Source organism: Chenopodium album, chromosome 19 (assembly GCF_948465745.1).
Source record: "Chenopodium album chromosome 19, dcCheAlbu1.1, whole genome shotgun sequence".
Lineage (NCBI taxonomy): Eukaryota > Viridiplantae > Streptophyta > Magnoliopsida > Caryophyllales > Amaranthaceae > Chenopodium > Chenopodium album.
Window position 1 is genome coordinate 8781453 of NC_137852.1, and position 27409 is coordinate 8808861.

The 27409-nt window shown below is 38.6% G+C and overlaps 3 protein-coding genes and 1 pseudogene across 4 annotated transcripts; 3 read left to right on the top strand and 1 right to left on the bottom strand.

Moving 5' to 3' along the window:
• The first annotated feature begins 1320 nt into the window (after positions 1-1320).
• LOC145594549 (serine hydroxymethyltransferase 3, chloroplastic-like) lies at positions 1321-6032 on the top strand. Its single transcript, XM_081650864.1, has 11 exons — positions 1321-1647; positions 3118-3313; positions 3406-3580; positions 3664-3781; positions 3865-3977; positions 4073-4195; positions 4488-4592; positions 4719-4805; positions 4949-5056; positions 5244-5316; positions 5420-6032. The coding sequence occupies exons 1-11, from the start codon at positions 1407-1409 to the stop codon at positions 5692-5694; spliced, it is 1614 nt and encodes a 537-aa protein (XP_081506990.1). The 5' UTR covers positions 1321-1406; the 3' UTR covers positions 5695-6032.
• A 784-nt stretch (positions 6033-6816) lies between these two features.
• Positions 6817-17238, top strand: LOC145594748 (thioredoxin-like protein HCF164, chloroplastic). 2 transcript variants are annotated; one of them, XM_081651082.1, is made up of 5 exons: positions 6817-6954; positions 7933-8139; positions 8775-8993; positions 16582-16685; positions 16798-17238. In XM_081651082.1, the coding sequence occupies exons 2-5, from the start codon at positions 7960-7962 to the stop codon at positions 17078-17080; spliced, it is 786 nt and encodes a 261-aa protein (XP_081507208.1). In that variant the 5' UTR covers positions 6817-6954; positions 7933-7959; the 3' UTR covers positions 17081-17238. The 2 variants fall into 2 exon arrangements, with proteins under 2 accessions (XP_081507208.1, XP_081507209.1); XM_081651083.1 differs by having other exon boundaries at positions 6930-6954; positions 7942-8139.
• Positions 17239-21259: 4021 nt separating this feature from the next.
• On the top strand, positions 21260-24617 carry LOC145594550 (uncharacterized). The gene is made up of 3 exons (XM_081650865.1): positions 21260-21397; positions 22036-22979; positions 24321-24617. The coding sequence occupies exon 2, from the start codon at positions 22073-22075 to the stop codon at positions 22955-22957; it is 885 nt and encodes a 294-aa protein (XP_081506991.1). The 5' UTR covers positions 21260-21397; positions 22036-22072; the 3' UTR covers positions 22958-22979; positions 24321-24617.
• Positions 24618-25078: 461 nt separating this feature from the next.
• On the bottom strand, positions 25079-25498 carry LOC145593956 (thioredoxin H9 pseudogene; annotated as a pseudogene).
• Between the last annotated feature and the right edge of the window lie 1911 nt (positions 25499-27409).

Sequence of the window (27409 nt, forward strand, 5' to 3'; positions counted from 1 at the left end):
GCTTGATAGTTTGGTCACTGGTATACCATACTCTTGGTAGGATTCGAATCCCATATCTGTAAGGCAAAAGAACCTTTCAAATGAGCTAGCATTTTTGTTTATTTATTAACTCTACAGTTTTTACTGTTGTGAAGAAGAAGAAAAAAAAAACCCTACAATTTTTTTTTTTAATTTGTTTGGAAAATGCAAGAAAAAAAAGATTAAAAAGTTAAAATGAGATGAGTCATTTCAGCAAGGAAATTTCTAACGTAAGACGGTTATGCCACTACACGCAATCAAACCCGTGACTATTAACCAATTGAGATGAGTCATTTTATTCGGGAAGAACAAGTTAAAATGAGAGTGAGGTAAATCTCAAGTGGTTAAAGTTCCTCTTCCGTTTTCACGAGATCTTGATATCGTTCACCACTTGCCTTTGTGGCTCTCTAAACAAAAAAAAAAAAAAAAAAAAAAAAATGAAATAAAGCGTAAGACTTGGTTCATTTCACCTTAAAGTAAATATAATTTCAATAAAATTTAGTAACTACTCCCTCTGTTTTTTTTTGGGCAACAGTTTGACCGGCACATTTGCCGAGATATAACTTTGACCATTAATAGTTCTAATTGTTAATTAGTGAAAAATATAACAAAATTATATTATAAAACTAGACATTATGACGAGTCTAATGATATATAATATTATAACAATTATATATTTTATAGGGGTAAAAAAATTGAGGAAAATCGTAAAAAGTTGAAAACCGTAAAAAGTTAAAAAAGGCTATGTATAAGCATTAAATTTACACTTAAAAAATGTAAAAAGTTAAGAAATCATGAAAACTTAAACACTGATTACAAAGATTTACGCGTGTTTTTGTCATGAATTTCTAATTTAATACAATTATCATGAGTATATTTTAATGCTTATATATATAGCCCTTAGGGCTACATATGCATTACCCAAAAATTAAATCAACTTCAATAATGCAAAAATCAAAGTGATGCATTTAAAAGAAACGAAGGGAGTTTAAAAAAGAAATATAATAGAAAATCAGTAAAAATAATTTCAGCAAAAATGATTTCAGTTCAATTAAAATAATTTAAGTTCAGCAAAAATAATTTGACTTTAACAAAAATAAGCTAAATTAGTAACGCAATACATCCGAGTCTTAATATAAAACCGTCTCATACTAGAATTAGCCGTTCGAACACACAAGTCAAAAAAGTATTCGGAATCAAACAATAACCGGCGCGCAAAGCCCCACGCCACGACGTTAGGGTTTTGAGCTTTTGACACTTTGACTCCCCTTAACACTACTTTTAAGTTCTAACCACTCTACTCTTTCTCTGCCATTTTTATTTTTCTGCTGTTTCATTTCACTCACTCAAAACCTCAACCTTTCCTTTCACTTTCCAAACAATCAAACATGCAAGCTTGTTCAGGAGCAGCAACTCCAACAATGGTGGGTTCAATCCACCGCACCAAAATCTCTCCTTTCCCCTCTAATTTTCCTCATAAAGGGTTTATTAATAATAATAATCTTACTTTTATTACTGATAATTCTATCCAATTTTCAAAACCCCTTTCTCGATTTTCTTTTGTTTCTAATAGTTTGGTTACTGGTAGACCGCCCTCTTCTGTCTCTGTTCCTGCTCCTAATATTGAAGGTTTGCTCTCTTTTTACCTTTTTGTCTTCTATTTTGATGGATTAATGATTTTTTACTATTGGGTAATTGGGTTTTCTTTTGTTATTGTAACGATAAGGACCCTATTGAACCGGAACCTCTCACGTGTCAACCCGACTTATTTACGTTTGGGACTGACATGGGTGTTTAAAAAAATTAATTTTGATTCCTTTGGTAAGGAGAATGACCCTATTGGACTGGAACCCGTCTTTGGCTAAGCTATTGTTAATATTGGATTGTTGGTTGATGTTCATTTTTTTGAGAAATACATGCAATTTTGTATCTGGTTATGATTTTTGGTTTGATAAAAAATTAGTAAGGCTTTAGTTCTTGTGCCAAGATATAAACCTGTACATGTATAATGAGCTGGACTGTTGGAATGTCATTTTGAATTTATGTATTTCCACAAAATTTATTGAGTTAATTCAATTTTTGTCCTTTGTATGAAGTTATCAGATTGTCTGTAATCTGAATTTTTTTATGACTGTAATTGTTAATTGCTAAAAACAAGATATATCAAGCTTGAATTCATTGTAATTTTGCTTTTACTGATGAATCTATGTGGACTGCTGAAAAATTATGCTATGATGTTACTGAAGACGATGAGCAATCTAATGGTTTATATATATTTATTAGAAAAGGCTATTGATGGTTGGCAACATGAAATTATGATCATTATGAGTTAATATAGAAAGATTAAAGGGGTTTTTGGTTATTGGAGGCGAAATGGAATGGAAGCAAAGAGGCGGGAAAGGAATCATTAAACTCTTACCTTTTCATTTGTTTGGTGTAATCGTGGACACTTAAACTTAATTCCCTTCTTTTTTGTATGAGGAGGGCAAGGGTTATTGTTACCTTAGGTTTTAGAGAGGGTAATAAATAGATGGAAACCATTGCCTAGAGGAGTAGAGGTAATGGTAATGTTACCCAAATATTTTCCCAAACAATCAGTAAGCATAAGTGGGAGCCGGGGGAAGGCCTTCAAGCCGCTAGTGGAACTCCTGGAATAGCTTTCTAGGTAATAGTTTAATTGAATTCATTTCCAACCAAAAAAAAAAAACACTTACCAAACATGCTCTAAACATGACTTACAGTGTTCCTGTTTGCATTGGTGAATTTTGAGCCAATATTTATGCAATTGATATCATAGAGTTCTCATCTTAGTGATTATTAAGACTTAAGAATATGAGCATGTGATAGTGTGATACTACAGTCTACAGACCCCTTCTACCAATCTACCATTGCAAGTGGTTTTTGGATGATTCCAAATTAGTGGAAATCATTTACTTAGTGTATTTTCAGCTTTGGCTACTTTTTGATCAATGGCCCATCTTGTACTAGTGTCTCTGCACGCTTCAAAATTTGAATTAATTTTTTGTGAAATTGCTGTGTAAGATGTCCTTGATAATGGACAGATTGTGCTCAAGCATATTATTTTCTGGTGTATTTCAGATGATCTAACCAGCTTCAAAGATAGTGAGCTGAGCGATGCTGATCCAGAAGTGCACAGCATCATTGGAAAGGAAAAGGAAAGGCAATTTAAAAGTCTGGAACTCATTGCCTCAGAAAACTTTACATCAAGAGCTGTCATGGAGGCCGTTGGTTCTTGTCTCACTAACAAATATTCTGAAGGATTACCGGGTAAAAGGTAAGGCTTTTTGCGTGTCTCTGTTTTGAACTTTTTTTTCTTATGTTTTGGCCCTATAGGGGCTTGACACTTAAAAACTTGTTCTGCCCTAGGTATTATGGTGGCAATGAACATATTGATGAGCTCGAAACCCTCTGTCAGCAAAGGGCTTTGGAGGCATTTCACCTTGACGGACAAAAGTGGGGTGTAAATGTTCAACCTCTGTCTGGCTCTCCTGCTAATTTTGAGGTCTATACTGCTCTTTTGAATCCACATGATCGTATCATGGTAAGTTATTCTCCCATGTCTGGATTTACACCATTTAATTTTCTGTTCATTGCTGTTATATCAATGCATTTTTACCAATCCAGGGTCTAGATTTACCTCATGGAGGGCACTTGTCTCATGGTTTCATGACTCCTAAAAGACGAGTTTCAGGCACATCAATTTATTTTGAATCCATGCCTTATCGGCTTGATGAATCTACAGGTATTTTATTTTAAAATATTTGGTGGATATTTGTATTTGCTTTTGTGAGTTTGGTCTCTAACCATTTTTTATCCGAAGAGAAGGTCTGATTGATTACGACATGCTTGAGAAAACTGCTACTCTATTTCGACCAAAACTAATAATAGCTGGTGCCAGTGCATATCCTCGAGATTTTGATTACCCTCGTATGAGGAAGGTATGTGTTTTGATATGGCTGTCTGAACACCTCCCTTCCCCTCGGGCATACTTTATTTGCCTATAATTGATTGAAATGTTCTTTTTCAAATGCAGATTGCAGATGCTGTTGGTGCTTTTCTTATGATGGACATGGCACATATAAGTGGGCTTGTTGCTGCCTCTGTGGTTGCTAACCCATTTGAGTATTGTGATGTGGTCACAACTACAACTCACAAGGTTTGTCTGGACATGACTTAATCTTTCATAATATAATTGGTGAACAAATATAGATTTAACCTCTAAATTTAGGAGCGCACAATTGACTCTATATCTTAAGTATCAAAAGTTATACTGTGTTTTTAAGAGACCCCCCCCCCCCCTCCCCCTTCTCTCGCATGAGGAAGTACATACAACTTTTGGTTTTGGCTAGAGAAGCACCGCGATGTTGTTTTCAAATTGGCTATAAAAAATCTCTCTCAAATCATTTTGATATAGTACGATGTTTCTTACTGAGGGTAATGCTTTTCAGTCTCTACGGGGTCCTAGAGGTGGAATGATCTTCTACAAGAAGGATACCATTTTTGGAGTTGATTTAGAATCTGCCATTAATAATGCCGTCTTTCCTGGCTTACAGGTGAGGAAATGCTGGTCCTTGAATTCACCTTTTATTTTTTTGCCCCCATTGTATAGCTCCATCTTGTATATCATTGTCCTTATTTGATTTGTTTTAAAGATTTGGGTGTCATGATTTTTTTTGCAGGGTGGCCCACATAATCACACCATAGGAGGACTAGCTGTTTGCCTGAAGCATGCTCAGTCTGCAGAGTTTAAGACGTACCAAAACAATGTAAAATCCTTGTTCTTTGATCATACAACTCATAATATTAAAATATGCCTTGATTTGTATTTAGATTTTTTCCTCTATCAACAACCTAGTACAGTGTATGTTCTTTTCTTTGTACTGATATTTGAGGGCCTAATGACTTGCAGGTTGTCTCTAACTGTAGAGCTCTTGCAAGCCGATTGGTTGAATTGGGATACAAACTAGTCTCTGGTGGGAGCGATAACCATCTTGTTCTAGTGGACTTAAGGCCATTGGTAAGTTTGCCAAGTTCTTAAACCCCATTGCTAAGACTTGCAAATCAATTCCTTGTGGTATCTGTTTTTATATTTAACAGTTTTACATCACTTGTATTGTCCATCTTTGCTTAGACTTTTTGTTAAAATCAAAAAAAAAACTTTGATGGCTCCATTTTGTTTGACTGAAGTTGTTCTTTCTCTTTAGGGAACTGATGGTGCCCGGGTTGAAAAGATCCTGGACTTGGCTTCTATCACACTTAATAAGAACTCTGTTCCTGGTGAGTTAGTTTTCAATTTTTTCTTTTTTTTTTAAAAAAAATTATGATCTCTCTTTCTTGTGCTTCAAACATTTGTGCTATAATCTTTGGTGTTTGTAAATAGGTGATAAAAGTGCTCTAGTGCCTGGTGGTATACGTATTGGGGCACCTGCCATGACAACCAGAGGGTTCAAGGAGAGTGAGTTTGTTGCTACAGCCGACTTTATTCACGAGGGCATCCAGTTAACTCTTGAAGCAAGCAAGTTAATTCCCAAAACAAAGCTCCAAGAATTCTTGAAGTTTGTGGCATCTCCTGACTTTCCCTTGAGAGATCGTTTATCAGACCTTCAGAAGAGAGTCGAAGTTCTAACCACCCAGTTCCCGTTGCCTGGATTGTGAAGGTTTTGATGCAACTTCCTTAAGGATAGTATCTTATACCTAGATGAAATGATCCACAGTTTTAGAGAGAAGCATTGATGCTTGTGGTTGTATCCCACCAGGTGCTGAATAACATGAAACTCTGACTAGTATTTGTATGCAACTGTATACATATCAGCACAGACCACAGAGTTTATTTGTTGTATTTCTTATATCAAGAAGGGCAATTCGATAAGTTTTGCCCGTATGTGTTCTGTGGTGATATCTATGAACCTTAGAGCTGTAATGTGGTTACTTGAATTGGTCTTATGTAAGTGATGGTTTCACCTTGCTCATTTTGGGTTGCAAACTCAGTAAGTATAATGGTCATAACAACAGGTTATAAATACAACAGGTGGTACGAGAATCTGGGACTTGCTGAGCTGCTGTACCCAATTTGCAGTTTTAATCACTAGTCCGTGCCTTTTTTCACAAAATGATGATGATTATGGACTATAATTACTACGAAGTATTTATCTTTTGTAGACTGAGTTGTAAAACATCTGAAATCCTCAAATATGCACCCTAAGTCCATAAATTTACAATGACCGAGGTGATTTAGGAATGGAGGGAGATATTATACAAGTATGTTGCTACATTATTGTCTACATAAGACCATAAGCATGTAATTATCCCGGGGTGCTAAGAAGATTGTCTCTTCAAAAATTGAGTATGATTTATGACACGATTATGTTTGGATTAAATGCGATAAACATATGTAGTACCACTGTACCAGTACAATTTAAATGCATAACAAATACGACAAAAACTATTTTCAAATAAACTTTGTATTCATCATGTATTCGGTCACTTTGTAGCACCATAAATGTAATTTACATTGAACCTAAACTATTTTTAATTAACGGAAACTCTACCCTAAGACTCGACCCGAAAAAATTTAAATTCATATATCGACTTGTTTGGACACAATAATTAAGCATTGCCTCAAATTTAAATATAGACTCGATCTAATCTGCTTCCGACCCAACTTCATCGAACTCGACCCAAATACCCGAATTAACACCTCTAATATATTCCTATGTGGCGATGTGGACAATGAGGCAATATATTGGTGTAAGATTTGTTTGAAGGTTATTTTGACATTTGACTAACTAACAAAGTAGTGTAACAAAGAAAAAATAGGGAACTTGTTGAAAAGTGGTGTAACAGAACCTCATCCACAAATCTCCATTTTACTTCACTTCACACGTAACAGAACTGCACCGTTGCTAGAACACTACTGTGAGCTTTCTCTTCTCTCTCTCCTCTTGATTACTGAATTTCTGCTTGTTTTTGTCTTCAATTTTTTTATTCAATTATTGCTTATTACATATGAACTTCAATATCTCATTTAAATCGAAAAAAAAAAACCATATTTAACTGTTATTTCTAGTATAGAACCTAAATATTGATATCTGTGCTGAATTTGTTTGAATGTAATCGATTTGCCAATTCAAATTCCATGATTTTGGTCGATTTCGGTTAAGAAATTCAATTATGTCATATTCCATAGTTTACTTGATTGAATGTTTGATGAAGTATAAATGTATAATTTGGTTCTTAGGGTTTTAAAATAATGCAATTTGGTAATTGAAATGAAAATAATGGAGAAAGCCAATTGAAAATGAGTAGATTAAAGGAAAATGGATAATGATATTACTATTAATTGTTCGTTTGTTGAACAAAGAACGGAGAGCTGTCGTGGAGTCTATGAGAGGTATGATGTTAGTTGATTGATCACGCATTCGGGTAGTTAAAATGATTAGTGAACATTTGCTGGATTAAGTGTGTGAATTGTGATATTTGGAACTTAAACTGTTATATATGTAGGATAGGCAGTAAGAAACTAAGAAATGGGGGTAGAAAGTTCCAAGGAGTGCAGAATTTAGGGTCTGATAGTGTTTGCTCGCGAATTTTAAGAAACTTGCTCTTCTCTAAGTTTGCATTGTAGTAAAGACTGCAATAGTTTATCTTAATACTACCCCCGTTTCTTATTATTTGCAACAAAAGGGGTATTTCTGTGGGACATAAAAGATTCTTTTGTTGCAAATAATAAGAAACGGAGATTCCATATCAGGATAAGCTTATTGCATGATAGTAATTCTGTGGTTTAATAATGTTCCACCGTAGTTAATGTTGCCAAGTGAAATGGTTAGATTCTAGGTATTGCTCATCTATTAAATTTGACACTGATATTTCAGCTTTTTTATTCTTTACCAGTGCTCGTAGGAGGCCCTGCTGCCACAGATGGCTGCTCGTGTTTCTCCAAATTTGGTCAGTGGTCAGAGATTCTCTCCTATTGGTAATTTCAAACACTCTTCTCAGATTCTCTACAAATCCCCTAGGCCATTTCTACTCAGACCCCGAAGACTACCATCGATTGCGTGCCAAGCCGATCCTACTCCCTCAGATTCTTCTCCTGTAACGGTAGGTATGTCTGAATGCTATCTGTGTCGTTCAGCATTTATTAAGGTTGAACATTTGGGAGTTTTCTTGGCATCAACAAACCAATATTGCAGACATGTTAGTTAATATTAGGTATAGTTTCTATTATCTCATAGATACTGATAATGCCAAATGGATTACTGTCATAAGCTGAGGTGGTTTGTAATGCTAGCAAATATGATGTTGCTGAATGATGTTTGGTATTTTTTGGCACTGTATAACTTAATTCTTCAAGTCCTGGAACCATCTAGTGCTAGTCATAAGTTCTATTTTGGTTAATTTTTATGGAACCTTGTCCAATTTCATAATCTTACTCTTTGAGTGTTTCGTAGTGGCTAGCCAAGGTTCACTATCGATTCTTACTCATTTCACATTTACCCTTCTAATTCATTAGCCAACTGCATCTGCATGAACGATGTTCTGGTTAAGCAATGTTTTAAACCTACAGTGGAAAGTCTGAAATATTGAAGTCTTGATCAGCCAGAAGATCAAGCACTTTCTGGCTCTTGTTCTAGTTGTGATGGAAAAATTGGAAATTTACAACCTTTTTTCACATTTGACTCTTTGGCCGCTGCTAGCTTATATTTACTATTCTCGTATATTAAACCTTTTTCCAGGAAAAGCCACCTGCTGAATCTAATTCAGTCAATGAGGAATCAGGTCAAGTTGTGACTTCTTCCACTGATGCTAGCCTGCCTGAACTTCCAACCAAAGAAGTGAACAAGAGAATAGCTGTGTTATCCACTGTTGCAGCGTTAGGGCTTTTCTTATCAGCACGTTTAGATTTTGGCGTTTCATTAAGAGACCTCACTGCCATGGCACTACCTTATGAAGAGGTTTGTCTTTTCTGTTATGTTACTTCCTTTAGTTGTTTTTAAATTTAATAACACTTTTGTGCACTATAGTAATGGTAAATAAATGTAAAAGCTATGTCTTGGACCTTACTATTCATTAGAACTATTTTTGAATATGTCTGACAACATAAACCTGTGAAAACTCTGAAGCTTTGTTTCAACTCAAGTGTCTGTGTCAAATGCTTGAGTTGGCAGGATAAATGAGTGATAGACCCTTCTGGCCAAAGATAGAAATTGAATACTTGTCCCTCTTAAAACCTCGACTTTAAACACTCACAACCATGTCTCCATATCTCTTTAAGCTCAGTGTTTGTCTGGTTTTCATGAAAAAAATGGGAAGTGGAGGAATGTGGAGCTATTTGGTTGGGAAGAACATAGCAAATTGCTTCCTAGGAACTTTCACTTCCCACAAAATAGAAGAAGCTGCTTGCCTAGGTCCTGAGTGGAAGTTTAGATGGGAAACATACCTTCCCATGATTAGCCAAATAGCACCTTATACACCTAGGAATGTAACTGCATGGGACAAGCTTCCTAGGAAATATTACTTTTTTATGTTCACCACCACTTAGAAGCTTTCACGTCAAGGTTTAAGCTCACTTTTTGAGGCATTGTACAGCTGAAGCAAGTATTAGATTCTGAATGATACTGGTCATTCCTTAATTGTGCTGCAGAACTCTATATGGATGATTCTGAAGAGATGAAAATGATGATTTCAAAGCTTATGAACTGGATACTTTAGCCGAAATTAATAAGAAGAAGATGAAATTGACATAAAAATCTAAAAATATAAGAAAGTGAGTACAAGATTTCGAGAGGCTTGTTCTCTCCCTAACCAACATTCAAGAGGTTGGAGATATTCACCATAACCCCTATCCCTAATCTTCTCTTATTTATAAAGCAAGCTCACTGCTAGCTTCCTCTCCAAGCCAATCCTAACGAACTTATTATGCCATTACCTATGTCCCTTCCCTGAAGTCAATTCATAGGTTCATTACGAGCTTTTTGTTCTTTGCCTTTTTTACATGGGCGACCGCGTGTCTTTTTAATATACTTGCTACTTGTATACTTAAAAGGCAAACAGAAAAAATAGAATCCTTTTCAGTCCTAAGGCTTCCCCTCGTATCCAAGTCCATACATCATGGACAAAGTTTTTGCAGAATTAAACTTGGAGTGGTTGTAAAAAGTTACTACTGCCATCTCAAAATAATGGGCCACAATTGTAGTTTAAATTGTCCCTTTAATTGGCTATATTCTAAATTTAGTTTATTCCTTTATTGCATTTTCCTTTTGTACTATACCCTCAATGATACCTTAACAAACATATTTCAAAGATATACTACATTTTTTTTGAATGGAAAGATATACTACATCAACATGGTGAAGTGGTGTAAATGTAATGGACTAAGGTTGATTGTAACGAATTGTAATATAATTGTAATTAACAGATTCAATTAATGGAAGAAGGGCAGATTTTTCATTAGATTTCTCAAGGATTACAAGGATAATTAGTAGCTTGAGGCTACAAGTCTCTAAGCCACTTTAGGTAGCCACTCTCAAGTGTTTGTCTTACAATTTCTGGATAATCCCCTACAATACACTACTACCATACTTAAGCTAATGGTCAAGGCTGACCTTAGGAGAGTACATGTGACTATTTAGCTAATTAGGAAAAACCATAAATGAACATAACAAAAGATGATTGCCCTTCTTTCCTTCAAACTCTTTAATTGTTTTTGGCTCATAGTAAAGAAATGCCTTCCCTATGCTCTGGTGGCTGCTGCCCCTTTCTTGCGCCTCGAATACACCATCAACGGTTGACTTGAGTCCATAACAATACTCCCCCCCCAAAGTTTCACCTTGTCCTCAAGGTGGAACGATGGAAAACGATCAATCATGGCTTGATAATCTTCCCACGTAGCCTCGAACGGTGGCAACCCGGACCATTGAATGAGGACTTCTAAGACCACCTTGTTACCACCCCTGCGCTTGCGGATATCCAGTAATTTCTCGGGTTCGACAACCAATTCCATCTCTGCTGTTAATTGGTTCGGAATTGTTTGACTAGTGATGTTGCTTCCCTTAGCGCGCTTCAATTGAGAAACATGAAAGGTGGGATGGAGTTTACATGAGCTTGGCAATTCCAATTTATAAGCAACCTTTCCTACTCGTTGAAGGACCTTGAAAGGGCCGTAGTACCGAGCGGCGAGTTTTTCAAAGGGCCGTTTGGCGAGCGAACGCTGCCGATAAGGGCGAATCTTGAGAAACACCTCGTCCCCAACCTCAAAATGCTCGTCGCGGCGGCGTTGATCTGCATAAGACTTCATCACTTGCTGAGACCGAATTAAATTCACCCGTAACTCATCCAACATGAAATCCCTCTCCCTGAGCTGTTCTTCCAAAGTACCCACCGGAGTTTGACCCGGCCCAACCCTCAGAAGTTTGGGTGGGTCCCTGCCGTACACCACCTTAAATGGTGTCGTTTTAGTGGAGATGTGGGGGGACGTGTTGTAAGCGAATTCCGCCCACGGGAGCCACTGAGCCCACCCTTTGGGCTGCGCCGATGCGAAGCATCGCAGATAGCCCTCCAAATTCTTATTCACAATTTCCGTCTGGCCATCGGATTGCGGATGATACGCCGTACTCCGGTTCAATTGAGTACCCTGCAGCCGAAATAATTCGCCCCAAAACCGACTAATAAACACCTTGTCCCGATCGGATACTATGGACGAAGGGAACCCATGTAGGCGAACCACCTCCCTGACAAACAGCTCCGCCACCTTCAGGGCGGTGAACGGGTGTTTGAGGCCCAAAAAATGCCCATACTTCGAGAAACGGTCGACGACGACGAGAATCACATCCACCCCTTTGGACAGAGGCAACCCTTCGATGAAGTCCATCGAAATGTCTTCCCAAACGGCGGTCGGCACCGGCAACGGTTGGAGCAGCCCTGCCGGACTTTTCTGAGACGCTTTGTTGCGCTGACAGACCTCACACGACCCTACATATTCCGCCACCGCCTTCCTCATTCCCGGCCAAAACCACTCCGTCGCCACGCGGAGGTAGGTTTTTACCTCACCGTCGTGACCACCAGTGGGTGAGTCATGATACTCATACAGTATCTTGGGAATTATCTTAGCAGACTTAGGAAGAACGAGTCTTCCTTTATATTGGACTCTCCCATTTCTCAACATGAATCCATTGGGCCCAATTTCATTGGGCTTGAGGTCTTTTTTAATTGCACTGATCCACGAATCCGCTTCAAGCTCTTTATCCAATTCCTCCCAGTCAATATTTTGAGTACAAACCAATGCACTCAATGCACACTGCTTCCTTGATAGAGCGTCAGCAACTCGGTTGGAGGCCCCCGGCTTGTATTGAACCTCAAAATCAAATCCGATAATCTTCCGCATCCATCGTTGGTACTCACTACCAATCTCATGTTGTTGAGTTATGTAACGAAGACTTTGTTGGTCGGTGCGGACTACGAAATGTCGTCCCAACAAATAATGTCTCCATTTGACTATAGCCAAGCATATGGCCATCATCTCTTTCTCATAGACGGATTTTGCTTGAGCCCTCACCCCTAACAACTTGCTATAATAAGCAATGGGTCGGCCCTCTTGCATTAAGACCGCCCCCAATCCAAACCCGGAAGCATCGGTCTCAAGGACAAACTCCTTCTTAAAGTCGGGCATGGCTAATACCGGTGCGGTCGTCATGGCTTCTTTAAGCCTTTCAAATGCTTGAGTCGCCTCCTCCGACCAACCGTACGCATCTTTCTTGAGTTGTGCAGTTAAAGGCCCCGCAATTTGAGCATAATGGGCTACAAATTTTCGATAGTAGCCCGTTAAGCCTAGAAACCCCCTTAACTCCTTGAGATTGCGTGGGCTGCCCAATCAAGAATGGATTTAATCTTGTCATTATCCATTGCTACTCCTTGCTTGGAGATGACATGGCCCAAGTAGGCCACTCTTTGACTACCAAATTCACATTTCTTGTAGTTGGCGTATAATTCATGTTGTGCCAACTTGGTGAGAACTTGTTGCAAATGATCATGATGCTCCTCTTCATTCTTGCTATAGACAAGAATATCATCAAAGAAAACTAGTACAAACTTCCTCAAAAACGGCCGGAAGATGTCATTCATTAGTGATTGAAAAGTAGCCGGTGCATTAGTCAAACCGAACGGCATGACTAGGAACTCGTAATGCCCCTCATGAGTCCTAAAAGCCGTCTTGTGAGTGTCACCGGCCTTGACTCTAATTTGATGATAACCGGACTTTAAGTCCAACTGTGAGAAAACGGCCGCGCCATGGAGTTCATCCAATAATTCATCTATCACCGGAATTGGATACTTGTCCGGCACGGTTTCTCGGTTGAGAGCTCGGTAGTCAACGCAAAATCTCCAAGACCCATCTTTTTTCTTCACTAACAAAACCGGGCTTGAAAACGGACTTGTTGAAGGTTGAATGATGCCGGCCTCTAACATCTCCCATATCATTTTCTCGATCTCATCCTTTTGCACTTGTGGGTATCGATACGGCCGTACACTAACCGGATCCCGACCTTCCTTAAGTGTGATGGAGTGTACTCTGCCTCTTGAGGGTGGAAGTCCCTTTGGTAAGTGGAACACCTTCTCAAATTTTTCCAGCAATTCCTTCAAGAAAGCTGGCGGCCCAGTTGCTATTTTAGGCCCAACTTCTTCCTTCCTTTCTTCTTGGGCCACTTCAACTTGATTAATCTCAACCCAAAGCCCACTTCTTTGTTTGGTGATGGTTCTAAACATAGCCTTAAGTGAAATAAGTGCTGCTTCAAGAGATGGATCGCCGGTAAGGATCACCGGCACTCCGGCCACCGTGAACCTCATTTCATGAGTCTTCCAATTGGTTGTGACCGCCCCTAATTTTTCCAACCATTGCACTCCTAATATGAGGACGGTATTACCCAATCCAAGGGGTAGGAAATCCTCCACTACCGTCACTCCCCCGTTCAACTTGACTCGTACTCCTTGACATACACCCTTGCCACGCACGGTCTCACCATTCCCTAGTGTCACACCAAATTCCCCTCCTTCCGTGAGTGGTATCTTGATCTCCTCTACTACCGATGTTGATATGAAGTTATGAGTCGCCCCCGGATCGATCATGACAACTACTTGCCTCCCCTTGATCACACCCTTCAACCTCATGGTTTTTGGGTTTGATATTCCCACCACCGTGCATAATGACACCTTGACGTTATTGCCGGGTTCCTCCCAATCCTCCATGTCTTCCGAGTAACTAGCACTAATTTCTTCCTCCTCGTCACCTACTCCGGCAATCAACACACTCATCTCCTTCCTTTTACATCGATGCCCAATTCCCCAACGTTCATCACACCTAAAGCAAAGTCCCTTAGCTCGTTTTTCTTGCAATTCACTCTCGGTGAGTCGTCGTGGCCCATTTCCTGATCTTTGGGTGCTCTGAGACATTGTGGGCCGGCCCATGTTGATTGAGCCTTGAGATTCAGGAGCTCTTGGCCACATCGAATTGACAGGGGTTGTTGGTAGCCCATATGATTGAATCAATCCCCCTCCATTTCTGCTTGTTGAGGGTAAGTGGGTGGGCCCCGACCCGCTGGATCCGACCCGCCATGGACCCAAACTCCCTTTCTTTCCCCCATTTATTCTATTTCGCTCCTCTATTCTCCCGCTAACTCCATTGCTTCTTCAAGTGTCGCCGGATTTTGAAGCCGGAGATCCGCTTTCACCTCCTCCTTCAATCCGTTCACAAATTGCCCCTTCATGAGACTTTCGGGCACATCTTCCAAGGGAAACGCGAGTTCGATGAACCTCCGCCGGTATTCTTCGACGGTGGTGGTTTGCGTCAACGCCAACCATTGTTCGTGTAGGGAGCCCGAGTGTGAGGGTCGGAACTCCTTGAGAATTCGCTGTCGCAGGTCGGCCCAACTAGCAAACGGCCTCCTCCTCTGTTCCCAGTGATACCATTGGAGGGCAGCACCATCCATGGCAACCACGGCTGCCGTCACGCGATCCTCTTCCGTCATGTGGTGGAAATCAAAATACATCTTCGCCCTCATCACCCAGTTATCCGGGTCCTTCCCTTCGAACACCGGCATATCAAGCTTCTTATGTTTCCATCGATTTTCGCCACCTCCGTCGAATTGATCGCCTTGACCCCTGGGAATCCGTTCTCTCCACTCCGGCATGCCAAAGGGTTGTTCCCTCGGCGTGCGTTCTCTGTTTTCTCCATGGATTTCACTATTGGCTTCCCCCACGGGTATGTGGTGGAGCTGCTGCGGTGACGGCGGCTGACGGGGTTGAGTGGCGGCGGCTATGGCAGCCCGCAACTCCTCGCGAAACCTGTCCTGCTCCCGCGCAGCTAGGGTGGCTTGCATCTCCTGGTCTCTCCTGAACCTATCAATCCTTCCTTCGAGTTCCATCCTGTCGTCCTCCCTTTTCCTGCGCTCTGTCTCAAATAGGGTCGCGAAACTCTCAGTGATCGCCTTCTGGGCCTCAACCATAGCCGTACTTACTGCTTCAGCCACTGCTCGTCCAACAGAGTCCCCCTGTTCTGTCAATTTTTGCTCAATTGATTTCAGACGCGATTCGACCTCTTCTATCTTCTCCTCCACCGCGTCGGCACGCTGGGTAAGTGATGGTCCCCCCGCCATGATCGGTTGCTCTGATACCAAGTTGTAATGGACTAAGGTTGATTGTAACGAATTGTAATATAATTGTAATTAACAGATTCAATTAATGGAAGAAGGGCAGATTTTTCATTAGATTTCTCAAGGATTACAAGGATAATTAGTAGCTTGAGGCTACAAGTCTCTAAGCCACTTTAGGTAGCCACTCTCAAGTGTTTGTCTTACAATTTCTGGATAATCCCCTACAATACACTACTACCATACTTAAGCTAATGGTCAAGGCTGACCTTAGGAGAGTACATGTGACTATTTAGCTAATTAGGAAAAACCATAAATGAACATAACAAAAGATGATTGCCCTTCTTTCCTTCAAACTCTTTAATTGTTTTTGGCTCATAGTAAAGAAATGCCTTCCCTATGCTATGGTGGCTGCTGCCCCTTTCTTGCGCCTCGAATACACCATCAACGGTTGACTTGAGTCCATAACAGTAAATTCTAATAATGAAGAATAGTTATATTAGTTTAACTCAATTCCTTTAAAAAGACCCCCAATCAAGGGGCATTGAGGCCATTGACAGCCTCCGAAGACCTAGGTCCTCTTGAAGGACTCTCAATAAACTTAGGGGGGCCACTAAGCATTTAGCAAAACTATGCCATTACTGAACTTAAACTTGATGCTTTTGAATGCAAGCATGCAAGCTCACGAAACAAAACTAGAAAGAGGCTTGAATATCTAATACCTTCACTTAATCTTAAAGTCGAGTGCATGAACGCTTTTTTTAATAAATTTTTGTGAATGAACTACCTCATAGCTTAAAGTCTGATGATGAAAAAAATTGATTTTTGGCGTGTTTCACAATGTTCAATTTGGCTTTCAGTGGCTTATTATCTATTTTTGCACATGGACATTTTTGTTGTACAGGCTTTATCAAATGGAAAACCAACAGTTGTGGAGTTCTACGCGGATTGGTGTGAAGTATGTAGGGAACTAGCACCAGAGGTATACAAAGTTGAGCAACAGTACAGGTGAAATTTTTTCTTTGTTACTATTTTTCCTGAATCACCTTGATTGTTGCTCTGGTTTGTGAGTCGCTTTACTATGTTTTAATGACCTTACTTTCGTCATGAATTCTCTCAGGGATCGTGTTAACTTTGTGATGCTGAATGTTGACAACACAAAGTGGGAGCAGGAGATAGATGAATTTGGTGTTGAGGGCATCCCACATTTTGCATTCTTGGACAAGGATGGCAACGAGGAGGGGAATGTGGTCGGAAGGCTTCCTGGCCAATACTTGGTGGAAAATGTGGATGCTCTAGCACGTGGTAGAGAATCTATTCCTCATGCTCGTGTTGTTGGGCAGTATTCAAATGCAGAGGCTAGAAGGGTTCACCAAGTTGCTGATCCTAGAAGTCACGGATAAATCTTGCCATTATGAATATTATTGATATTGTGCTATATCATTGTACATCCATGAGGTACTATTATACAAATATGTAGATTATACATCCGCTAGTTCCATTAAATGTTTATATGGGATCTGTAAAAATTTGCATTTGCAAGATAGTTGTATTTTATTAACCTTCCCCTCTGATAGCTCAAGTGGTTAGAGCTCCCTCCCGATTTCAGGAGATCCTGAGATCGATTCTCACCCCCGCCCCTTGTGGCTCTCTAAACACCAAAAAAAAATAAAATTAACACTTCCCCTCTATAGAAGTAAACTTGGTTAAAAATGGTTGTATTAGTCTCCTCTTTCACATTCAAGGGCCCTTGGTTGTGAATGGCATCCTGTCATATGCTCATGTTGCTTGAATTATTTACAAATGTTGAATGTATTCCAAATAACCGTAGTTTCTTGCTGTTTATCGAGGCTCATACACAGCACAGTTATTCATATTCGCGAATGCCATTGGATGCTGCTGTAACTCATGAGCAACCCTATGTTTTTTTTTTGATTTATTAGAGTGATATTGTTTACTTTCTTGTGGTGATCAACCATAAAATTGTTCATCTTCTGGAGTAATGAACTGCTATCTGATTCGAGCTTAGGTGCAACATTCTTATAGCAGAGCATCCTGTTGCAAGTTTTTAAGAAAGCTGAAGTGTGAGTTCAGTCAAAGGGAAAGGAAGCTAAGGTTTACTTGGCAAAATTTGTTATAATTGGCTTCTTTTTGTGAATACTAACGAGATTTCACTAACTAAATTATTCGAATTTGAACATCTACCAGTTCGTTATATAGCATGGGTGATTGTAGTAGCAACTTCACTTCCTACCTAAGAGTCCCAGAAAAGGATATCTTAGTGCTTAATTGTAGTTGAAAATTTTGTATATACCTACACCCGGGTATAAAGTGTACTCAAAGTTATTTTTTGTTATTTTTTTGCTCATTTTAGAGTAATTTTAAATTATACTATTCTAGCTGATGTTGGGTGAAGTTTGGGTTTGGACTTTTAGGTCAAGAGGGACTCTTAGTTTTGATCAATAAGGTCATATTTTATGTTATGGTCATGCATTATTATCATATTCATACAATCACACACCCAAATAGGACAAAAGTGAATAACTAATCCAGTAATATGTACGTATGACCCATTTGACGCAAGATACTCACCAAATAGGCAAATATCATTTACAGTAGCTAAATTTCTAACTCATCTAGCTCCCCAAAAAAGCTCAAACTATCAAAATTGACCCTAGACTCATTGAGTCATATTCGCTCTACCCAAGTCATCAAGTATAATTGTACTGTAATTCTTCGTCATACATGCGCAATCAAACGCTGGTATTAGTGGTGAGGACATTATCCAAAATTAAAAATTACGACCCAAAACAATAGATAGGACGGAGAATACTAGTTTTTCATGATAGCTTGCATGCACTATTGTGGGATATAGTTATATCCTCCTCTCAATTTCAAGTGTCCAACCTATTACGTTTTTTTCTTTTTAAATGCCCAACCGGTTCACCAGCACTTAGCTCCGACTATATATGAATTCGACTTGGATAGCACACCTGGATAGCACACCTAGCTTAATGCACACCTAGCTTATGGTGGATTGCATTAAAAATATTAGTATGCTTTGTTGTTGTTGGGACTAAGGTTTTGTTGCTGCTATTGTTGTATGCTTTGGATAAAAATATTAGTATGCTTTGTTGTTGTTGGGACTAAGGCTTTGTTGCTGCTGTTGTTTTATGCTTTGGATGCTATCCTTGTTTAACTACTCAAGTAAATATTTATCCAATTTGTATTGAATCTTGATGTCGAAAGGTTTAATTCATTTCTCCTAGTTTCTCAAGGTCTCTTGGTTTGACCCCCTTTGTATGTTCATATGGTGTTACACGGCCTCACCATGTCAAATTAATGACCAGTTTTGGGTTCTCAATTCTCTTTGCCCCCAAAGTTATTATGTATTCTCATTTTCTGATGCATTTAGGGTCTGTTCGCATTTACTTAATTTCAGTTCAGTTCAGTTCAGTTCAGTTCAGCTCTTAATTTCCCTCTCACATAAAATATTCATTTCAGCTCAATTCAGTTCAGTTCAGTTCAGTTCCAATCAGTTCAGTAAATATGAACAGGCCCTTAGCCCAAGTCCCCTTTTTTTGGGTTGTTAAGCTACTTATACCAACTTTCAAGACTTGTGTTTTCCCTTGATCAGCTAAGTTATGGTCTGGACCTATGATAGGAGAGGAAGTAAACTACTTTTTTTTTTTTTTTTTTTTTTTTTTTTTACAACAGTGACTAAAATAAGCTCATTGGATATTTTAGAGTAGTGTTTTGCACCTCTAGACATAGATTGTTTGTGTAGATTTTGCTAATTTTATTTTTCTTATGAAGGAACGGTTATCTATCTGTTGATTCTTATTTATTTTCTAGCAGACTGGAAACCTTGCCAACTTGTGTTTTCTGCTTGCAAATCACTACCCTTTCCATGTTTCTTAATGAACGAAATTTTCCCCTCTTCAAAATAACAATAATAATATTAATAAAAGGCAAATTCATTAAGACAATAATAAGTGAAGGTTTCTTCCAAAAAAAAAGGGGGGGGGGGGGATCTCAAATAATAATATTGCTACATTTGATTCTTTAAAAGGTCAATCCATGTATGTCATTGACGCATGTTACACAATTAATGACTCTAGTTAGTTCAAGAGTCAACCACAAGTCGTTCTCCATAAAGAGTCAACAAAGAGAAACTCAACAACTTGATTATTCATGTAGATATTGCTACATTTGATTCTTCCCCTATGAGAGCCTATTAGAGAGTACTTAATGTATACGTCCTAAACTCCTATGAGTAATCATATATAAACTATGATAAGAGGAGTTTAATCTAATACAAGTATTTCCCTCGTTTCAATTTGATACTTATTTCATACTTCGCATTATTTACTTTCTACAACTATCGAGAAAAATATTGTAAAGAAAGAGAGAGAAAAATAAAGTAAAATCATTTAAGTATATGTAATTTTCCGTCAAGAATATAGCTATTCTTAGAATTAAAATTTATAAATATCCATTTTAGTTAATACTTTTGTTAATTTAGTCATTTTAGTTAATTAGTATTCATCTTATTTATTTATTTTTATTTTTTTGAAATAATTGGTATCCAACTTTTAAATACCTTTAAATTGCCCCAAAAAGAAAAGAAAAAAAAAAGTGAAATGCTAAATATCGCCGTCCAAATTTATCGCCACCGCCATCATTTCGAGCAAACTGACAATTTTGCCCTTATTAAACCCAAATCCATTTTTCAGCCATATTTTTTTTCTCTCCCCTCAAACAGCAACCACTCACCTTTCTTACCACACGACCACCACATATTTGAGAATTATCGGGAAGCAATTGGCGGCGAGCTCAGGCAGTGGTGGCAACTACGACGGCGGAATGGGTGGAAAAGAGGTAAATAGTTTCCATATTTTTATAATGTAATGGTAACCGAGGGTGAAAACCGGTGCCAGCACTGGTAACCGGCAACCAAATCCGGTTGACTGCAGCCGGTAACCGGTTTTCACCTCCGGTTACCAGCCACCATATTTAAATTTTATTTTTTTTGAAGAGAACTGACCAATTTTTTAAATAAGCTCCGGTAACCGGTTTTGGCCTCCGTTTACCGTCCACGGTAACCGATTTTGACCTCCGGTTGACCGTGGTAACCGGAGCCCAAATCCGGTTACCATCCACGGTAACCGCTTTTGACCTCCGGTTGACTGTGGTAACCGGAGCCCAAATCCGATTACCATCCACGGTAACCAGAGGTCAAAACCGGTTACCATGGAGCTGCGGTGACCCCCGATTCTTTTTCCGTCGAGCCACCTCGATCACCATCCATTTCTCGTCGACTGTCGCTGTCGTTGTGGCTGTTCGGTGTAGAAGGTGGTGGTTGACACGGTTGTGGTTGATGGACTAATGTTAAAGAATGAAATGGAAAAAAAATAGTTAGTAAGGGCAAAATCGTCAATTTGCTTGAAATGATGGCGGTGGCGATAAATTTGGACGGCGGTATTTAACACCCACCTTATATAAAAGATAAGGACCGTTGATATTATATAGATCTGACGGTTGACATTATATGGCTCCCATTAATCTTCTTTCATTCAATTTAATTTCCCTCGATTCTCACTTTCACGCTGCTCCGCTCTTCTCACTCTCTCTCCTCCATTGAAGCGCTCCGCCGTACTTTGAATCCCCCATTGAAGTGGCTTCTCAGCTTTCTCTCCTCCATTAAACCACCTTCTGAGGTAAGATTGATTTTCATAATCTAGGGTTTAATGAACACTACTGTTGATTTTATTTTCAGTATTGTCAATTTAGGGTTCATATTAGGAGGGATTATTGAACTATTGTTTGTAATTGCTGAAGCTGTGAAATGGTAAAATGAATGCTTTTGTTTCTAGGATTTTTCTGTGTGCAATTTACATTGATATTTTTAAGCCAGAAGTATTTTATGTGATTTTTTTTTAGCCTAATTTGATTCATAATTGTGTCAAATTTGATTGTTAATGAGTTGCATTTTTTCGACCCTAATCGAGCAATCGAGCTTGGTGGAAATTTTTTGTGGTCATTGGAGCCGAGCTTGGGATTCGAGGCTCGTTCGCATCAAACTCGAGTCGAGCCTGCTTAAAACCCTAAACCCTAAACCCTAAACGATAGTGAAGGTTGGTTGTCTTGTTTTGTATGATTAGGTAACCAACCCACTTTAGATCAATTGTGAATTTCTTGTTGTTTGTGCTTAAGAGGGATTAAATTCTTGTGTCAATCATGGGCACTTAGAAATGCATATTTGTTTGTGTAGTTATCGTTCTGTAGATTAGATTGTTGTAATTACTTTGAAGGAATTGTTGTTCTTGGATTATAAGGGTGTGAGGCATATGTGCAGGTCATATTCGTGTTTAGAGACTAGACAATCGATCAACATGTCGATGTCTAAGGGTTCAAAGATGCTCCAGTTTATTAATTATCGGATGCGGGTCACTATCCAAGATGGCCGTCAACTTGTGGGGAAGTTCATGGCCTTTGATCGTCACATGAATCTTGTCCTTGGCGATTGTGAGGAGTTTCGGAAGCTGCCTCCCACTAAAGGTAGCAAAACCAACAAAACAAACCCTAATGAGGAGAGAGAAGAACGCCGTACCCTTGGCCTTGTCATCCTTAGAGGTGAAGAGTTGATTTCCATGACTGTTGAAGGCCCTCCCCCTCCTGAAGAGTCACGTGCCAAGTCCATGAGTGCCTCTGCCGTGGCTGGTTCTGGTCTTGGCCGAGCCGCTGGACGGGGTATTCCAACTGCACCTCTTGTTCATGCTCAGCCTGGTCTGGCTGGTCCAGTTCGTGGTGTTGGTGGTCCAGCTCCAGGCATGATGCAGCCTCAGATATCTCGACCACCAGTCCCTGCTCCTCAGTTCTCAGCTCCTGGGATGACTTACCCAAATGCACCTGTAATGCGGCCACCTGGTCAGCAGATGCCAGGATTCCCACCTCAAGGTGGGCCACCACAGATGCCTCCGAGAGGCCCACCTCCCCCAGGGCAGTACCCTCCCGGATCAAGACCTGGTTCAGCTCCTCCTGGGCATTATCAAATGCCTCCTCCTCAATATACCCAGCGACCAGGGATGCCTGTCCCCCCTCCTCCAATGATGCGTGGTCCGCCAGCTCCTCCCAGGCCTGGGATGCCAGCTCCCCCACCTCCTCGCCCAGGAATGCCACCACCTCCTGGAGGACAGGTGCCAGTCTATGGACCTCCTCGTCCGGGGATGCCACCACCTCCAAATTCTCAACAGCCACCTCAGAATCAACAGCAATAATTAAACTACTGCAATGCTTTGGGTATGTTTGCTGCTTATTTTATTTTACTCTGCAGATGTTCTTATACTAGAGATTCGTTTGAAATTATTTGCTTCTAAAATATTTGGATTTAAGTAGTCAAATAGTGAGTTTTTGATTGCTCTGCTCTTGATTAGATCGTAGATGTTTTTGCCAGTCTGCAATGAGGCCAATGACAAATGTAGAATATCAAACTTGATCACCAATTCACCATCATAAATGCATTTAGTTATGAACTTTTGAGAGAGTGTTAGTTTCTTTGAACTTTTTTCTGTTTGCCTTGCAAGAATTTAGTCATCTAACTCTAACCAGCCAGGAATGGTATTTGTTTGTGAAGATACTAATAAACTTATCTAGGATAAGGTTTTGAGTGATTGCTTTGTGACTCAAGAAATGGTGTTTATGAGTAAGTTTTGTCCTGAAAGACTATCCCATCCAGTCACATTGACTAACTTCCTTATTCAATACTCAATAGTATGTCACCTCTACAATCAATCAATCAAGGAAAGCCTTATTCTCAATCACTGTATCTCTACAGCGGTACAAAAATGAGTCTGGTTTTAGGTATATATTTTGCTCTTCTAAGATCTGAGTCATTTGACATCTTTGTAATTTGTATGTTTTGCAATTAAATATTTATGCTTAGTTTGTGAAGACTATGATTGGCTTATGGAATGAATAATAGTTTACCCCAATCCAAGGGTTTCAAAGAATTGGTATTGTTACTGGATTCCCTGTGTAGCCATACTTTATTTTATGGAGTTGGTCATTTGAGAGGCAATAGTACTATAGAGAAGTTCTTGCAAGGAGGATGCTGCATTGTTTTAATGTGCTGAATTTTGAGTTTTTTTTTAGATGAAGGTGTATTGGAGCACCTATCTTGGCCTGTTGTCTATGATGCAAAGTAGGCTTGATTCCCTTTGCAAAAAATCTGTTTGTTTGCGTTGGGTGGTGTCACTTGTTTGTTACACTTTTTTTTTGGATCTTTATGTCTATCTGCAGATTCAATTCATTACTCTTAGTTTCTCTAGTTCTCTTTTCAAAATTGCTTAGAGCCCTTCGTATGTTCATGTGCTGTATTGGATTCTCAATTCTCTTTGCCCCCAACGTTGTTATAGGTTATGTCATTTTCTTATGCCTTTAGTACAATTCCCCTTTATTTGGGCTGTTAAGCTACCTCTTCTGGCTTCTGAGTAAGAAACTCTGCCTGTTCTGCCTAGGAAAAAGATGCATTTATTTGTTCCATTTTTTTTTAAAAAAAATTTGTACCTTACATTGATTAGCTGCCTTGATTAATCTTCATAATCTGTTTTTCACGCTCTTCACATACATTTGCTTTGGCAGGTATTTTAGGATGGTGATAATGCTGTAGACATGCATTTTCCTTTGATCAGCTCAGTTCTTGCTTGGTTCCATCTATGATAGGAGAGGAAGTAAACGTTTGCGGAGGGGTGTGTTTGTTATCGAGCTTGCTCATAGGATGTCAAGTAGTGCTTTTGTACCTCTAGACAGATTTTGTAGTGTAGATTTTGCTAAGTGAACAAAAGAACAGTTATCTATCTGTTAATTCTTGTCTATTTTCTTGCAGACTGGAAACCTTGTCAACTTGTGTTTTCTGGTTACAAATCTCGATATTGGTTAGATGGTTACTCTACTTGAGCTCAATATTTCTAAACAACCGCTCCCCTTCCTAAATTATAAATGTCATTCCACAATTTAAGGAAGGTTACCCTATGCTAAGTAGGGTTTATTTAATTCTCGTTTCAGTTTAATAGATAGTTTGCTTTTCACAGATAGAAAAATGATTCAAAAGAAACTTGTAGGGGCCTCTTAGGGAAAGGGTATCTACTCTTATGAAATGGAGCCTCTTAAGTGAGTATGCCGTATGAACTTAATGATTGCATAATACAATTACAGGCATACAGCCATTTTTTTTGCCTTTGAGCTTATGCAAATGTCTAATGAATAAGTGATATATGAATAATGCATTATCCTCGCCTGATAAATTTACCGAAATTACAAACAAACAATCTAATGAAGCAAAAAAATGACTACCATAACATTAAGTATAGGTGAAATTACAGAGTGATATACATGATATGTTAAAATTCTTGACCATATAACTCTATAACAGAAGCTACCTTCTTTTGTAAGTCTGCTTTATTTGAACCAACCATCATATCAAGCTCCTGTCTATCCATAAAAAAGAAAAAAACTGGTGTGGCTTGAATATTGAATGCATCACTTAGATCAGGCACATCGTCGACATCAATGCTAACGAACAAGGAAGAAGCATATTTTCGAGACAAGTCACCATAGAATGGTGCAATTACCCTACAAGGTCCGCACCATGATGCCTTAAAACATGCTACAATAATCTTGCCTTTTAGGTTCAACGTCTCCTCCCAAGCTTCAAGCGTGAGAATATGTTGCACATTTCCGTTTGCATGGAAGGAATCGTCGTCATCATCATATGATCCACATATACACCCACAACACAAGTTACTAAGGATGGATGTCATGTTCGTTTCACGTTATGAAAATCACCTTCGTTTCGTTGGGGGAAGGCCAAAAATACAGAGTTATGGCCGATCCCCCGTCCCCTTTGAAAGGTTCTTTAGTTGAAAGGATGATATCAACTACTTGTGTTGATAAAATGTAGAACCCTTTTTGAGGCAAGAATATGTTAATGAAGAAGATGGAGGATCAAAGAGAAATTTGGGGTGGAAGATGTGGAGAACAAATATTGGAAATAATGCACTATATTTGGCTTTTATTAGATTGGATTGGATTGGATTATAGCTAGAAATTTCGAAATTGTATTAAGACAAATAAATTTGACAACAAAAGCCAGCAATTTCTTCTTTATCTTTTAATCTATATTAAGGCACATTTGATTAATACTAGTCTGTACAACATTAAATAAAAAAGTTACATAATTTGTAAGTTCTCATTATCTTGATTAAAAAGAATCTTTAACAACATTATATCTATCTATATTTCATCTCTTCTCAATGTATCTCTCTATTGTGTATGATGGAGTGATTACATATTCCAACTCTAATCTATCCACATTCCACACCCCCACCCTTCCAAAATATTTGTCTTCATTTACCCACAAATTACGGCGCCAAAATTTATGCATTTTCTCTAAAAACCCCACATTTTACCTAAAATGAGTTAACTAAATCGGATAATTGCAAAATCTTGTATGATACTATCTCAATTAAAATTCATATAGATTATGAAGCATTATGTATACTTGTGCAATGAATTGATAACTCTCTCCTATCTCTCTCCTCCTTTCTCTCTCCAAAACCCTAGCCTCCATTGTTGAATTTTGAAGGGGCTTTCATCGATTTTAATCGGTGGAAAGCCCCAATATATCCTTGTTTCTTTATTGTTTTTTTTAGGTTTATAATAATGCTTCCTCCTTTTGGGAGGAACTTTTCTCCCTCGAAATAAAGGGTTTCCGATCTCCTTCGAAAGACAAGGGTTTTTCGACCTCCTTCGAAAGACAAGGTTTATCTCCTCTTTTCGAGGGAGAAATTTCTTAGGTTTGATTCCATGGTAGCAGATCTAATGGATTGTCGTGAAATTATTTCGTTGGTGAAAAAGTTATCAAGTTTTCGAATACGGACAGATGAATCAGAAGGAAAACATCCTCACGGCTACAAAGGATCGTTAGATTGTCTCTCCAACAAGGCTGTAATTTTCAGTGATATAAGCGGGAGATGCTCCGCAGTGCAAGATCTACTCGACGATCGTAATTTTTATGAAGGAAAATTCTATTTGATTCAATATCTTATGTATTTGTTAACGTCGAATCTCTATTGTACATGTCGTATGACTTTTAATTAATGAAATATTTTTGCTATTCAAAAAAAAATTGTATACTTGTGCAATGAAAACTAAGATTAGCTTTTTGTTAGAAAACTAGGTTAAGTCCCGTGTCATGCACGGTAATAATAGTCTCGACAAATGTGCAAATCCAACTAAAACTTATAAAAAACGAAGGAGTATAATATAATAAAATGATTTTGTTAAGTTGTTCTTATAAACGTTATGTATAATTTTTAAAGTAGGCTACCAAAATAAATTTTTCTATTTTAAATTAAAGTAAATTTAAGTTGGAGGGGAAAAAAAAATTTGATAGTATTATAATAATCTTGGATATTGATATATTTCCGTACTTAATTTTAATCTATGTTACTATATTTGTAATTAAAAGATTCCTAGTATATATATATGTTAAAAAAAACAATAAAAATTAATTGAGTATGATTGAATTAAATGTATTGTTAAAATGAAAATAAGCATTATGAGTAGATACAGAAGTCATTCAAATTTGGCCAAAAAAAAAAAAAAAAAGAAGAATAAAATTAGCGGAAAAATTTTTAATGACATCGTGACAAGTGTCATTTTAAGTTCAC

What these genes read in the sequence shown, in the direction of transcription:
- LOC145594549 (XM_081650864.1), top strand. Translation starts at nt 1,407, where the DNA reads ATGCAAGCTTGTTCAGGAGCAGCAACTCCAACAATGGTGGGTTCAATC. An exon ending in TCCTGCTCCTAATATTGAAG is followed by an intron (nt 1,648 to 3,117) that starts GTTTGCTCTCTT and finishes GGTGTATTTCAG; the next exon opens with ATGATCTAACCAGCTTCAAA. An exon ending in CCGTCTTTCCTGGCTTACAG is followed by an intron (nt 4,593 to 4,718) that starts GTGAGGAAATGC and finishes TTTTTTTTGCAG; the next exon opens with GGTGGCCCACATAATCACAC.
- LOC145594748 (XM_081651082.1), top strand. Translation starts at nt 7,960, where the DNA reads ATGGCTGCTCGTGTTTCTCCAAATTTGGTCAGTGGTCAGAGATTCTCT. An exon ending in TGGCACTACCTTATGAAGAG is followed by an intron (nt 8,994 to 16,581) that starts GTTTGTCTTTTC and finishes TTTGTTGTACAG; the next exon opens with GCTTTATCAAATGGAAAACC. An exon ending in AAAGTTGAGCAACAGTACAG is followed by an intron (nt 16,686 to 16,797) that starts GTGAAATTTTTT and finishes GAATTCTCTCAG; the next exon opens with GGATCGTGTTAACTTTGTGA.
- LOC145594550 (XM_081650865.1), top strand. Translation starts at nt 22,073, where the DNA reads ATGTCGATGTCTAAGGGTTCAAAGATGCTCCAGTTTATTAATTATCGG.